Source organism: Myotis davidii, unplaced genomic scaffold, assembly GCF_000327345.1.
Source record: "Myotis davidii unplaced genomic scaffold, ASM32734v1 scaffold61, whole genome shotgun sequence".
Lineage (NCBI taxonomy): Eukaryota > Metazoa > Chordata > Mammalia > Chiroptera > Vespertilionidae > Myotis > Myotis davidii.
Genome location: NW_006291729.1, coordinates 914445 through 929186, shown reverse-complemented (window position 1 = coordinate 929186; position 14742 = coordinate 914445). Strand labels below are relative to the sequence as shown.

The 14742-nt window shown below is 54.9% G+C and overlaps 2 protein-coding genes across 2 annotated transcripts in view; one reads left to right on the top strand and one right to left on the bottom strand.

The window, feature by feature from the left end:
* ADAM17 (ADAM metallopeptidase domain 17) overlaps positions 1-10849 on the top strand; it is a 32083-nt gene extending 21234 nt beyond the window's left edge. Inside the window, exons 13-20 of the mRNA XM_015564941.1 lie at positions 983-1182; positions 2520-2623; positions 3631-3765; positions 4477-4607; positions 5324-5402; positions 6114-6202; positions 8053-8103; positions 8555-10849. Coding sequence (XP_015420427.1) covers positions 983-1182; positions 2520-2623; positions 3631-3765; positions 4477-4607; positions 5324-5402; positions 6114-6202; positions 8053-8103; positions 8555-8905 — 1140 coding nt within the window. The 3' untranslated portion in view covers positions 8906-10849. The remainder of the gene's footprint in view (positions 1-982; positions 1183-2519; positions 2624-3630; positions 3766-4476; positions 4608-5323; positions 5403-6113; positions 6203-8052; positions 8104-8554) is intronic.
* A 116-nt stretch (positions 10850-10965) lies between these two features.
* IAH1 (isoamyl acetate-hydrolyzing esterase 1 homolog) overlaps positions 10966-14742 on the bottom strand; it is a gene marked incomplete at its 5' end in the record, with an annotated part of 9220 nt that continues 5443 nt past the window's right edge. Inside the window, 3 exons of the mRNA XM_015564940.1 lie at positions 10966-11318; positions 13076-13197; positions 13951-14112. Coding sequence (XP_015420426.1) covers positions 11136-11318; positions 13076-13197; positions 13951-14112 — 467 coding nt within the window. The remainder of the gene's footprint in view (positions 11319-13075; positions 13198-13950; positions 14113-14742) is intronic.

The following is a 14742-nucleotide window of genomic DNA, read 5'->3' as shown; positions in this document are numbered from 1 at the left end:
ACTGACAACTGAGTGGCCAGGGCCTCCCTCTTTGGGGCTATTGATTGCAGGGCTATGTGATCGATCACCCAGCAGAAGGAGACCCCATGCACCTGGCCAGGGCTCTGCATTGATTGCCCCACTGGCCAGTGGTCTGAGCCTCCCTCTGCAAGGTAATAACGATGCCCACCAGCTTGAAGGGATGTACGCATGCATGTGGGGTGCATGCTTTCATGCTGTTTCTGCCAAATTCTCATTCTGCCATCTGCATGATGCAACTGGAAATGTGATTCATCGGACCACATGACTTTTTTCCAATGCTCGACTGTCCAGTCCTTGTGTTCCTGTGTGAATTGGAGACGTTTTATCTTGGTAACTGCAGACAGCAAAGTTGTTCGTACAGGCCTTCGGCTTCCATATCCCATGCGAAGCAGTGTACGGCTAATTTGCCTATAAACGTCAGGTGGTCATAATAATCTGGCCACTCAGTGAATATAAGACTGCTTCTCAGTAAGCTCAACTATTGAAAGTCTTTAAACATGGATCATTCATACAGATAGCCAGGGAAGGGGGTGGGGAGCCAGGTCAGCCCGTTGCCGTGCCGGCACCTGGTATCTAGGAAGATGAGGTCTGTGACGGTTTGCACTGTCCCCGGCGGTGCCAGGCCCGAGCAGGCGCGGCGCGTGGTCTGGTGGAGCTCACGATCCTCCACTCGTGCCCGACTGCTTGTCCTCTTGACGGACTGGCTGGATGTTTGGGGTCAGCCTGCGTGCAGCTTGCCTTCCTGTGAGGAATTTTAGGCTCTTTGCCAAATCCGCACCCGCCTCTCAACATTTCACGGAGGGCGAGGATCGGTCCCAGGCAGAGGCGCATAGAGGGACAGCCGTGAACTTGACATGCCTTCAGGAGGCTCCAATGGACTTTTGCATGCAGAGTTCAGAGAGGTGGTGCAAACACAGGGGAATGGATTTTCATGTTATTTTGGGTCCTTTTTTCTCCTCAGCTGTTTTCAAACTGCAGTAAACAGTCCATCTACAAGACCATCGAAAGCAAGGCCCAGGAGTGTTTCCAAGAGCGCAGCAACAAAGTGTGCGGGAACTCGCGCGTGGACGAAGGAGAGGAGTGCGACCCGGGCATCATGTACCTGAACAGCGACACCTGCTGCCACAGCAACTGCACCTTGAAGGAGGGCGTGCAGTGCAGGTGGGCGCCTCGGGGGCGGGGCGGGGCCGGGGCCGGGAGGGGCAGGTGTCCAGGTCCCAGCAGATTGCAAGCACAGGGGCTTTGGAATCGACGAGAGGGCGTGTGTGCTGGGTGCATGTATATATGTGTGTGCACACAGGTGTTTACCCTTCGCCCATTACAGCAAGAGAAATGCTTCCTCCAAGCAGTCTGCCAGTCTGTCATGGAATCCCTACTCTCACACACTTTGCAGTCGCATGGAGACTCCCCCAGAGCAAGAATCGTTTCTGAGGAAACAGGTGTCAGGGAAGACGGTCAATGATTCTCTTTATGCTGCATTCTCTATACAGTGGGGCCTTGACTTATGAGTGTCCCGACTAACGAGTTTTTTGAAATACCAGCTGGCTCTCGGCCGATTTTTTGCAGAGTTGATAGAGTAATTTGAGTCAACGAGTTCCTTAACGAGCTCGGTCTTGGAACGAATTAAACTCGTAAGTCAAGGCCCCACTGTAATAGCAAATTCTGGACACCATTGACTAGCAGTCCTGGGACACATACACAAGAGTTTAGTGTTGTCCCGTTTAATGGCAAAACCAAATGTGGAGGGAACAGGTTACAAGTTAGAAGGCACCTCTGTTGCCATTTTTATGTCCCTGAGAGCCAGGGCCTGCCGTGGAAGCAGAGGGGACAGCTTTAGTTTATGGTCAATCACAGACTTGACTGCCTACATGCATATTAACATGCAAATACTCGGAAGAGGGCTTGGGCTGCTTCGTTTCTTGACCAGTGATTGCCTACAGGCCAGTGTTCTCTTTTACATTAATATATTATGTATATTAAGCTAATGAAAACCGAGGACACCCAAGATGTTTTATTTTATTTTTTAAAATATATTTTATTAATTTTTTACAGAGAGGAAGGGAGAGGGATAGAGTTAGAAGCATCGATGAGAGAGAAACATCGGTCAGCTGCCGCCTGCACACCCCCTACTCGGGATGTGCCTGCAACCAAGGTATATGTCCTTGGCTGGAATCGAACCTGGGGCCCTTCAGTCCCCAGGGCGATGCTCTATCCAGTGAGCCAAACTGGCTAGGGCAGGACACCCAAGATGTTTTAAAGACAAGTCACTCCGGACCAGCCTGACCTATTGTCTGCGTTGCTCTGCCTGATTCCACATGAGGACGGGCAGACAGAGTGTATGCAGGTGGCGCCAGCACCTGCAAGTCGGGTTATGCAGGAGTGGGTGACCCAGCCCGAAGACCTTGCCCTGCGACCGATCCTCAGGGTCTGTAACAGGACTGCAGTGTTGGCTCTGAACTGTCCTTTGACTTGAATGGTCCCTGTCTGCTCCTCTGCAGTGACCGGAACAGTCCTTGCTGTAAAAACTGCCAGTTTGAGACTGCCCAGAAGAAGTGCCAAGAGGCCATTAACGCTACATGCAAAGGCGTGTCTTACTGCACAGGTACGGCTCCTGCTGGTTCTGGAAGACTCTGCTCAAGTGGGGACGTGCGTGTTTGGGACACAGGCTTGTTTCACTTACATAGAAGCAGCTGTCTCTTCATTCCCCATGCGGAGTGGAGGGTGCTCCTTAGTGTGTGGCACACGGTCAGGGTCCTGCAGACCCGTCTGTTTCCAGACAGTTCCCCTTTCTCCCCTCGCGGCGCTCTCCTCCCTCTCGTAGGCGTCCCTTCTGCTGTGATGAACGTTTGCCTGGATGCGTGTCCCCCTGAAACATAAGGTGCTGCTCTGTGTCGGTGTGTTTAACATGCCGAAATGGCGTTCTACCTTAGATCTTTCCACTCAGTACCGTTTCTCACGAGTCATTCTGTTGCACTGTGTGCTATCTGTGTCTGCGTTGAGTTCATGTTGGGGGCACCTGCCGGGCGCTAGTCATGTGAAGATCTCACTCGTTGAGCAGTAGCTGCTGGGATAGCCGCCATCTGGACACGTGGGGCAGGGCTGCGGCAGACAGCCCTTCCTGCACTGGTCCCAGAGCCGGGGACAGTGTGTCAGTGTCCCTGAGGGCCCGTGGCGCCTCTGTCCCCCGTCCTTGCCAAGCTCTTACTTTTTGCCAGTTTGATGCTTGCAGAGTGATTTCTCATCTTCACACACAGTTTCTTGCACAGCTCTCCACGGGGAGTGCGCTTTCAGCCTAGCCGGTGGCACTAGTGTTGGTGTTACTCGTGGTGATAGCACGTACGCATATGTTACATGTCTCTTAGCTTTCACAGTAAAAGGGAGAGCAGACTGCATGGCCAGTGTTAGTGGCTGAGGTGAGGCCAGGGAGACAGAGTGTGGGCATTTGGGACCTCATCTGCTTACCTGCCCATTGGACACGGCCGTGTCATCCTGGCCTGTGGGTCACCTTTTACTCGGCCAGACCGGACTCAGGGCTGGGGCCGTGCGTGTGGCGCGCCCTGTGGGACTGGAGGCGTGACTCACGGGGCCTCCGCTTGTTGGTGCTCCCAGGTAACAGCAGTGAGTGCCCTCCGCCGGGGAACGCCGAGGACGACACGGTGTGCTTGGACCTGGGCAAGTGCAAGGACGGCAAGTGTGTGCCTTTCTGCGAGAGGGAGCAGCAGCTGGAGTCCTGCGCGTGTAACGGTGAGCACGTGTCCCCGCCACGGCCTGTGTCTGCCCAGCCCCGGGCCTCCACTTGGGGCCCTGACAGTGTCAGCTACTCGCTGCTGCTGAGGATGGGGCGAGCCCAGCGCCGTCAGGGCGGCAGGTGGCATGTGGAGACAGCCCTCTGGATTCAGATCCTGGCTCCGCTGTCTGAAAACCAGCCCGTTGGCCTCCCTTCTTGCCACGTTTTCAGACCACGTGGCCAGTGTGGGCGAGTAGGAGGGGATTCTGTGGGTGACGGGGGTGGGGCTAGGTGTAAGACACGCATGAAGGCAGCAGGAGCTGGTGCCGTGGGCATTGAGCTGTGGTGTTCCTTCCACACTTCACCGGAGAGCGCCGATTCCAGGACTGGCCCATTGAGGAGGACACTCGCCACCGGTGGTGGGCCAGGCCAGGGGCCTCCTTAGTGATGGTTGGCAACATCGTGCTGGCCTCAGACACTTGTCCTCAGGTTTTCACATTATTTTTGGAGCCTCTGGGTCTGAGGGGGGACCTCGGGTGGACTGGGCTCTGAGCTTCCTGCCCCAGCCCAGAATTCTGTTGATTTCAAAACAAAGAGCCCAGAAATCACAACCCCTGGGTTGGGAACTCAGCATCCACACAGTGGAGTCAGGTGTTCGGGCGGGAAGGGAAGGAAGGAAGGAGAGCCACATGTCCAGGAAAACTCAGCTGTGTGCCCCTTGGTTTCAGAGACGGACAACTCGTGCAAGGTGTGCTGCCGGGACTCCCAGGGCCGGTGCGTGCCCTACGTTGACTCCGAGCAGAAGAACTTGTTTTTGAGGAAAGGGAAGCCCTGTACAGTAGGGTTCTGTGACATGAATGTGAGTACATTTATGTACAGCTTTTTCTGTCCAGCCAGGTGGGAAATGTTTTCACGTTGTCCTCAATTTTGCAAATGGAAGGAAACAAACAGGGCTGCCCTTTCCTCACCCAGCGCTCATTCCTGTGTGAGTCCGTCCGGTGAGGTCAGCGTGGGCACCGCCTATGCGCACAGCCGGGCGCCCTCGGGAAACGGCGCTCTCTCCAGAGCAGGGGGCTTCGAGTCCAGCGACTGGCCAGGACCTTGGGAGTTTTGGCAAAGTGGGTGGTGGTGGGGCAGTGGGTCCTGATCATTTGGTTTTCTGTTAATTACGAAATTGACTAAGATTGCAAAAATATAGGTAAGTCACCATTTGTAAGTAGGAAAGATCTAGAAGCAGCTTGATCCACCCAAATCAGACCCTTTGGTCTCTTATTTGTGTAAAACATGGTGGAGGGTTAGTGTCCAGAGGCTTCCCAGGCCTCTGGCTGTGTCCCTGGGGTGCTCAGTGCCACCCTTCCTGGGACTCACATCTTTTACACCCTGGGTTTCTGAGTTTGTCTCGGGAACCGCAAGTTCACGTATAGAAACGGCCTGGTGGTGAGGCCTCAGTGATAGCACGCCCTCCTTTCTTAGGGCTCATCACACACTATTGCCCATATCGAAAGTGAGCCAGGTGCGTTAGCTGTTTGCAGAAAGCCACATTGCTTCTAAGTGCATTTCTTTTTCTGTTCACAGGGCAAATGCGAGAAACGAGTACAGGATGTCATCGAGCGATTTTGGGACTTCATCGATCAGCTGAGCATCAATACTTTCGGTAGGTGACCCCCAGTTGCTTGTCTGTTTGGAACCGAGCTGATGTCTGCGGTGATAGTGGAGAGTGTAGACTCTGGTCCTGCAGCAGCAGAGGGAACAGTCCCTGCGTTAATTCCGTCTGGGGCCTCATGGGATGCCTTGGCCTCCCCCGGTGGGTTGGATGCAGTTTTCAGACGAGGGAATCGGTGCTTAGTCAAAGCATCGGCTTCCTTCTCTGCTAAATAAAAGGCACGCACAAGAGTCGGCCTGGTCAGTCCTACAGACTGGAAATCTGAAATTACCTGAGGGATTCATTTTACAAACGGCCTCAGATTTTGCAGAAGCAGGGCATGTATTATGTCCTCTAGGGCTCGTAATTTAGAGTTTAGTCACAGAAATGCCCAGAGAGCAACAACACTGTCTTCATAAGGATTGTTCCCAGCAGCCTCTGTGCAGTGACTCCGTTCCCAGTGGCTCCGGGAACGAGTACAGGATGTCATTGAGCGATTTGGGACTTCATCCATCAGCTGCACTGACCTCTCTATCTCAGGGCTGTTTCTGAGGCTGCGGGGGGAGGGGGCAGGTCTCCCAGGTGCACAGACACTCGCGGCTCTACAGTCAGGGGAGTGTAGGCAGCAGCGTGACGTTCGTCACAGCGATGACGCTCAGAGCATTTCCTTGGAGACTGTGCAGTCCGTGGGCCCAGTCAGTCACTGTCTGAAACTGTTCACAGGGAAGTTCTTAGCAGACAACATCGTGGGCTCCGTCCTGGTTTTCTCCTTGATCTTTTGGATTCCTTTCAGCATTCTTGTCCATTGTGTGGTAAGTCACCATTTTTAAGTAGTGAAATCTTCTCTTAAAATGTTGAACAACTCCAGCCATAGGATCTGTGGAAAAGATAAAATCTGTCCTTAACAAAGTCTGACCCACTGTTTCCAATGACATATTTCGGTGTTAGCCCGAGGACAGCATATCTTGTGAAGAGCTTAGCTAATAGGCCTTAAAAGAATCTTACTTTTTGTATGTAAATGTTTCATTCTTGTGTAGAATTTCTGAGGAATTTTATACTTCTGAGCACAGGAAACTGTTGGTTTATTTTTATTTTTTTGTTATCCTCACCAGAGGGTATTTTTCCGTTGATTTTTTTTTTTTTTTTAATAGAGTGGAAGGGAGGAGAGACAGAGAGAGAAACATTGATGTGAGAGAGACACACCGATTGGTTGCCTCCCGCACGGGCCCTGACCAGGGCCGGGGATCGAGCCTGCAACCCAGCTACGTGCCTTTGACCGAAATTGAACCCCAGACCCTTCCATCCACAGGCCGACACCCTATCTACTGAGCAAACTGGCCAGGGCCACAGGGTACTGGTGAGCTGGATTTGCCTAGGACCTCAGATGAGTGAAGTGTCTCAACAAAAGTATTTGCAGGCTTTGTTGTCACAGAGCAAACAGCAAGCACCCGCATCCCAAGATGGTGCCCTGTGCCCTCAGGTCCTTGGCATCGCCATGTGGGTGTTTAAACCCTTCAGATACCGAGCAGGAGCAGTCTGTTTATTCTCGTTCAAAATGAGTGACAGCCAGCAGGTCGAATGGGGCTTTGTCTGAGGAACTCCAGATTGTTCCTTGCTTCCCTGTGAAAGCGAGGGTTTGTCTCCTGCACGATGGGCAGGCCGAGGCTCCACTTGTGCTGCCCCCAGGGGAGCCTGGGAAGCCTCAGCACAGCTAGTAGCTCTCGTGCTGTTTACTGTGCAGTGAGAGTTACACCCGTGGACCCTCCGTGAGGCCCGATTCTTGTTCTGAGCAAAGCTGCCGCGGGAGGGAGGGTGCTGGCTTGTTTCTGACCACAGACCCGCTCAGGGCAGCTGAACTAGGAGCCAGGCCTAGATTCCAGGGCCCAGCCTCCTGCCTGGTGCCCATTGGCATGCGATGCCAGCCACAGGCAGGGTCCTGGGCAGTGGATGGAACCATGTGTACAGCCTTCTGAAGCATGATGCAGGTCAGAGACCCAGTTCCTTCACAAGTTTGGGTCACAGGAACTCTGGGAACAGCTGGGAAGAATATCAAGGCCGTGGCGGGCTGGGCAGTGTGAGGCCAGAGCCACGAGAGCACAGGCGCAGCCCCTCAGCCTCCCACCAGCGTCGCCGGGGCCGGCTCTGCCCAGGCACAGGCAGGGCCTGGACACACGGGCAGACGCCTGTCCTCCTGCCCCCGGTGGGAAATGCCCAGAAGCACAGCACTGGAACCGGTCTTACTTCACACCAAGAGGAACAGGTTCCTGCGAGCGCAGAGGCTCCGCAGGTTTACGGGCGACACCCACTCTCATTCGTCGGACCTGCTACCACTTTCTACAGCTCAGGTCCTAAGTGCTTCCCTCAGTATTAGGAGGTTCTCTAAGGCAGTGGTTCTCAATCTTCTGGCCCTTTAAATACAGTTCCTCATGTGACCCAACCATAAAATTATTTTCGTTGCTACTTCATAACTGTCATGTTGCTACTGTGATGAATCGTCATGTAAATATCTGATATGCAGGATGGTCTGAGGCGACCCCTGTGAAAAGGTCGTTCGACCGCCAAAGGGGTCGCGACCCACAGGTTGAGAACCGCTGCTCTGAGGAATGAGCACTGAAGTGACTTGTTTGTGGGAATGACCTTTGTCCCGTTCTCTTCTTTCTAGGATAAGAAGCTGGATAAGCAGTATGAGTCCCTGTCCCTGTTTCACCCCAGTGTGAGTATGTGCACGACAAAAGGCTCTCAGTGGCACGGGGAGACCTCCGTCGGCCACCCGGCTGCGCCCCCTGTGGCTGCTGGAGGTCCTGCTGCGGCGGGAAAGGCCGAGGTGGGGTTGGTTAAGTCCTGTGCCCACAGTAAGGACGATGGGTGGGGATGTAAGGGGAGCAGTGCTGCTGGCGCCTCCCCACAGCCCGAGTGACTCAGCTGCTCAGCACCAACTCAGTGACTGTTTTGCGATTGTTTTCGTCTTGAGACCTGAACTTGAGAGTTGTTAGAAGTTTCCTTTTGGGTCTTCACATGGTCAGCGGGCAGCCACTTGCAAGCTGCCTTTCTGAGTTGAGAGTTTTCCTTAGCGTGTGGGGTCGTGGCAGCAACCGTGTGAGGCTGGGTGGGCGAGCTGGAGCTGGCAGACCTGCTGTTCATCTCTCAATCGCGTGTCTTTCCAGAACGTGGAAATGCTCAGCAGCATGGACTCTGCCTCGGTCCGCATCATCAAGCCCTTTCCGGGGCCGCAGACCCCAGGCCGCCTGCAGCCCCTGCAGCCCCCCCCTGTGGTGCCGATGGTGCCTGTGGCCCCGAAACTGGACCACCAGCGCATGGACACCATCCAGGAGGACCCGAGCATGGACTCGCACATGGACGAGGACGGCTTCGAGAAGGACCCCTTCCCGAACAGCAGCACAGCCGCCAAGTCGTTTGAGGACCTCACGGGCCACCCGGTCACGAGGAGCGAGAAGGCCTCATCCTTCAAGCTGCAGCGGCAGAACCGCGTCGACAGCAAAGAGACCGAGTGCTAGCGGGGGAGGGGCCGCGCTCTGCCCTGTGCGCAGCGCTCTGTACGTTTGACCTGAATCACTCGCCGGTTTTGTGAAGATCTGGGAGAAACCAGGCAGTGACTGCAGCAGGTGCTGGTCACGCGTCTGGACTTCTTGGCATATGTACTCGTGTGGTTGGGCCTTTCTGTGTGGACAGGTAAGGTGAATCTAGCTTATTTTGAGGCTTTCAGGTTTTAGTGTTTGTTTAAAATATCCTTCAACCTGTGGTGCAGAAGCAGAAAATACAGCTGGATTAGGGCATAAGTATTTACGTTTTTGTAAAGTAACCTTTATATCGATGACAGCACTGATTAGGGAGAGAATGATTTTCTTTTTCATACAGTGTCATGAAGATGAGGCAGTTAGCATTACTCGTGAGGATAACTGGAACACAGAATAATTTATTTTTCTGCCCTCAAGTAAAGATAAGATAAAACTGAGCTGTGTACTATCTCCACAGTGTGGGTTCTGGTTCCCGGTACTCCCCCACGCCTTCAGCAGGGAGAATACACACCCCAATTCAGGAGTGATTTGGGTTACTGTTTCTTCAGAATTCTAAGGTTAGTACTTTCTGCAGTTTAAATAATCTTGTTTACAGCGAGAGCCCGAAGTAGGGCTAGTTGCATTACAGAATCCTGCCCCCTGTGTGAGACCCCCATTTGCTGGGCAGTTTTTCTGTTTTACAATGTGTTCCAGGACCTAACGCTGTTGGCGCTTCTGGGACGGCAGCAGCTGGCACGCCCACAGCACTGAGCGTCCCTAGGCGCCTTCAGAGTTCTCTCGGTCTCCGTGTCCATCTGGCACCACCAGCCTTCCGGCCGCTTTTCCAAGAACCAGTGGCCCTCGTGGCAGCGGCCCCTTCTGGCTGAGGAGCCAGAGGAGATCTTGAGCCAGAGCTCGGGTGCAGGGAGTGGCCATGCCTCTAGGGAGGGTCACTGTTGTCTCCATAGGCGAGGTTGCGTTTGATCTGGGGGAACTTGAGGGCCTGCTGAGGGCCAGCGTCGATGCTGGTGGAGTTGGGGTGCAGTCTGGGAGGCTCCTCTCAGATGTCTCACAGCTTGAGCCATCAGGACCCTGGGTGCCTGGGACGTGCTGAGGGGCTGCTGCATCATCCTCACCTGGGCCCGGCGGCCTGGCATCGGGAAGCAGGACTGGGCTCCTGTTGGCATTGCTGAATGCGGGGACCTTGTCTTCCTGGAGGTGACAGTCTCCTTTTGGAGGTGGCCTCGGTGAGATTTGGAGCCGGTCCGCTGCCCTGTTCACTCTGCAGAGCTGTGCTGTGGCCTCGGAGTCCGGGACGGCTCCGCCCGGTCACACTGGGTGGTCGGTCCTGCTGTCCAGGCCTGCTTCCCGGGCCGGCTCGGGCTGCTCCTCCGCACTGACTGGGGGCCGGCCCGGCCGAGGTGGGGCCTGTCTGCCCCTCAGCATGAGGAGCCCTCCTCCAGCATCGGCCTGGCCGCGGGGTGACAGCCCCTGGGAGGGACTCCGACACCGTGGTGCTGCCCTGCACGTGGCTGTTCGCATTGCGTCCTGCTCAGGACTCCGGACGGTGTGCGCTCGCTGTGTGAAGGAGAAGTCACCGGGGAGTTCTGACTTCCTTAGAGTTAAAAGCTTCTCTCCTGTAAGTCCTGAACTGTGCTCATCAGCCAACATGTTTAGTGAGTAACTTACAAACTTTGAGGGCAATTAACCAAACCTGTGACAAATGGTGTCTTTTTTCCTAAGGATGTTTGTTACACAGATACCTGTTACACTAATACTTGAACTTGTACCTTGTGGTATTTGCTGTCTTTTAACTAGTCACAATACTCTCATATTTACACTTTTGGACTCTGATGTAAGGTGAGTGGGTGTATGTGTGAGAGTGAAGCAGTTCCCAGCTGAATGTAAGAAAACCATTTTTTATAAAATCAACTTTAAAAAAAATAAAACTGTCTTTTACCCTTTTTCCCGCTTATAGACTCCCCCAGCTGCTCAGGGTGCATGTAGTGGTGGTGCTGGTGGCACCTGCATCGATCAATAATATTAAATATCAGAACATACTCGGTGCAGCGCTTCCCGGGAAGGCACAGTGCGTTTATTCATCCTGGTACAAACGTCAGGGTTTCGGTCCAGGGTCATGAGCAAAGGTTTAGGCCTGAGCAGACACAACTCTGACCAGAGGGCGTGGTGCAGGGTGGCGTCGTGTCCCTACCAGCCTCGTGCTCCGCGCCTAATGGTCCCCGTCTCCGAGGAGACTGAGCTCTGGTCGCGCTTCGGCCACGTCTCGCCAGTAAGGGAGCAGCAGCGGCAGGGAAGACACTCTCTTCTCGATCAGAGGCCAGAGGTGGGAGAAGAGGAACTCGTTTCCCTTTGGTGATAAGTGCAGTCCATCTGACAAGTAGGGTGAGAAGTCCTGTGAGGGGAGAGGGGCCGTTACAGGTGTGCGCTAGTTTCTCCGGGGACTGCAGTGGCACCGCCAGGCTCCGCGCACAGGCTCAAGGGACCACAGGCCCTTTGCAGATGATAGGCAATTACAGATCGAGCTCCCACAGCCTCACACCATGAAGACCTGAGCCATCCTCCCGGCCACCAGCTCAGAGAGGCTGATTGACGAACACGGGGTGAGAAGGCCCAGGGGCACTTTTGCCTCTCAGTCTAAGTGTTAAGTTGACAGGCAAGTTATTAGGAGGAAAGAACTAGAACAGTGATGCTGGAACACTGGGGTCAGTCCCCCACGCTCTGTTCTCGGCAGCACTGACCATTAGACCCTGTCTCCACTGGGCCGAGCCTTCCTGAGCCTTCGTTTTCTAGTCTCTGCTGTTCCCAATCAGGTGGCCTCTCTGGACGACCCTCTCAGTTCTAGGCTCTCAGCATTTCATCTAAAGGACTGTCAGAGCACCTTCTCCAGCAGCACTGCTTTCCCAACCAGAAGCTGGCTGCTGCTCGGGGCCAGTCTCCAGGAAACAAGTGTCCGCTGTGTGAACACCAGGAGCAGGACTGCTGGGTCCCCTGTAAGTACGGTTCACTCTATGGACACTGTCGTCCGGAGTGGCTGTACCATTCTGCCGGGACCAGGTTTTTACCTTGTATATGGATAAATGGGCTTTCTGGACTTAAAAATAAAATAACTAGAACTCCATATCTCAAAATACAAATTGTAGCTGATAGCACAGTCTACGTAAATACATCGTGTGCCTGGTGACGTGTTCTAACTCCATGCCATGTAGAGAAGGACGTGGCCTGGCCGTACTTAAATGGGAGCCGTCTCCTGCTCGCTGGTTTCCCTCTGTGCTCACCCTGACCGTGACCGGGGCTCCTGCTGACCGCACGCTGTCCCAGAGCCTCAACTGTCTTCCCTGTTGTGGCCACCGTACTCAAGTCACCAGACAGACACGGCCCCTCAGAGTGTGGACGGCCTTGTTAGTATGCCGGGCCGGCCAAGGCCACCCTGAGCCTAGGCTAAGATACCATAGCAGTGCCAGGACATGGTACTCTGTGCCCTTCTGTGGCTCAAAATATGGTGTTAGTACTGGCACGAGGCCTGTGTCTAAGCAGTGTGATCCATGTCACTGACCAGCGAGTGTGCTGCCGAGGCGAGGATGTGAGGCTGCTGCTGTGAGAGGGAGTTCCGAAGCTCGGGGCAGTTCCTATGTGAGGCCGGGGACCAGCCAGGGTGCTGGGCAGGGGGCAGAGCTGCTGAGGCTGTGGCGCTAAGGGAGAGCTCAGGCACTGCTGCTGTGTGAAGCTATCGGTCTAGGCAGCGCGCGGCTCTCGGACAACAGCTATGGGTGCAGAGATGAATGCTACCCTGTGGGAAGGAGATGGATTCACCAGCCGGGGCCGGCTGCCTGTATGGGCTTGGCTGTGAAGAGCTGTTTTGTCTGATGACTTATGGCCACTGGCTCCTACAATCCAGACTCGTCCTTACACACCCATAACTTCCCATGGCTTCTCCGTCTAAGACCCGGTGTTCAAGAAGGTCCAGCCCCAGGCTGGGTTCGAGCAGGAGCCGACTCTGGCGCAGTCGGGAAGAAATAAGGACATACGGGCTCAGAGCAACTCAGAGCTCTGGCTGGGCTCTGGCTGAATCACACCCACTCAGAGCCAGGCACTGCTGAGTCACGCCTGTGTGGTCCTACTCGCCCCAAAAGGACCGAGCAAGCCACCTACCTGACCGTCCTTCTGCATCAGGGTCCACAGGTCGAGCACGTCAGTCCCACAGTCTCGGGCCACCTGTAAGCAGGCGCTGGCGTATTCACCAACCACCACGTTCAGGCGATTTAACTTGCAACCTTTGGAGAAAAGGTGGCAGCTGATAAACTCCAGCACTGGTCCTTGGGCAGGTTCTGGCCTGGATGGTTTCTCAGTTCAATAAACAGGCACAGACTCAGGGGCCAGACTTGGACCAGCCTGGGGGCCGAGAATAAGACAAGGACAGCCTCGCAGGCGACTCCCAGCAGAGGAGGAGGAGCCTCGTGGCCCCAGGGGCTCCTGACCGGAGCAGAGGCCCCGCGGCAGGAAGGGCCAGGGTGGCCGGGCTGGAGGCTGGTCAGCGGCACGCTGGAGAGGAGTGCTGTGCTGAGACCTGAATTTGTACATGTACTAAGAAGCTACTGCAAAACAGTGGGGAAATCACTGTAGACTCTCAAGCAGAGAAGGCAAGTGTTGGGAGGGACCTTAACTGTCTTACCTGCTGGGAAGTCAGGAAAACACCCCAATGTGACCCCGTGTCCAAGGCACAGAGACGCTCGGCCTCGGCACCACACGGCAGAACGCAGTCTGTTCTGGGATGCGCTCGGCCGTCGGCACAGAGCTCATGGCTGCGGGCGCCTTGGCAGTTGGGAAATGACAAGGCAGCAAATGCCAGGCCAGCGGCCCAAGCAAGACTCCGACTCCTACGCCAGAGGTTCTCGGGTGTGGCCACGCGAGCTGTGCTCCTGTCACCTGACTGCACACAGACCATGCGGATGTGCAGCCCCTGAGAGCCGCGCCGCAGGCTGGAGCCCCATCCCTCTAGGTCTCCAGGCCCACCCAGGTGCGGTCACCTTGCGCCAGGCACTCCTTCTCCCACGCGGCCTCGCAGAGCGGGGGTGGCGTGATGAGCACGATCCTGCCCTCGGGGACGTCCACGGACCTCAGGTACTGCACCATGCTCCTCAGGTTCGCCACGTACTCCTCCAGGGGGATGTGCTGCTTGGGGTTCTCATCTGTTCAGAGCAGAGTGAAGTGACAGCTGAGGTTAGTGCCCGTTCACAAACGCCCACTCTCGAGGTCACTGGGGAGTCGTTGCGCACCCCGGCCGGAGAGGGGGAGGGTTCCTTCCAGCACACAGTTCAAAAGGCGGCCTCCAGGGCTCTGGCTGCGCCTCAGAAGTGCTCTTCCTCCCTGCGCCATGTGGCTAAGAGGCTGTATGGGGGGAGGCTGCCCTCCCCTCTCCTGGCCTTGTCCCTGACCAGCCAGTGCCCTTGCACAAATGCTCCACCTTCTGAACCCGTGTCCTCACTGGTGAAAAGAGGACCACAGGGTCTACCTCACAGGGTGCCTGTGAGAATCGAACCCGCCAGGTGTGTCCAGCACTCAGACAAGGCTCCCGCGTGAAGGACCAGTCAGTGCTATGCAGCTGCAAAGGATTATTTCTAGACCTAAATAGACGCTTCTCCAAAGAGGACATACAGAGACCAAGAGACATATGAAAACATGGTCAAAGTCACTAACCATCTGAGAGATGCAAATCAAAACGACAATGCGGTACCATCTGATACCTGTCAGAATGGCTATCATCAACAAATCAACAAATGACAAGTGTTGGCGAGGATGCAGAGAAAAGAGAACCTTCT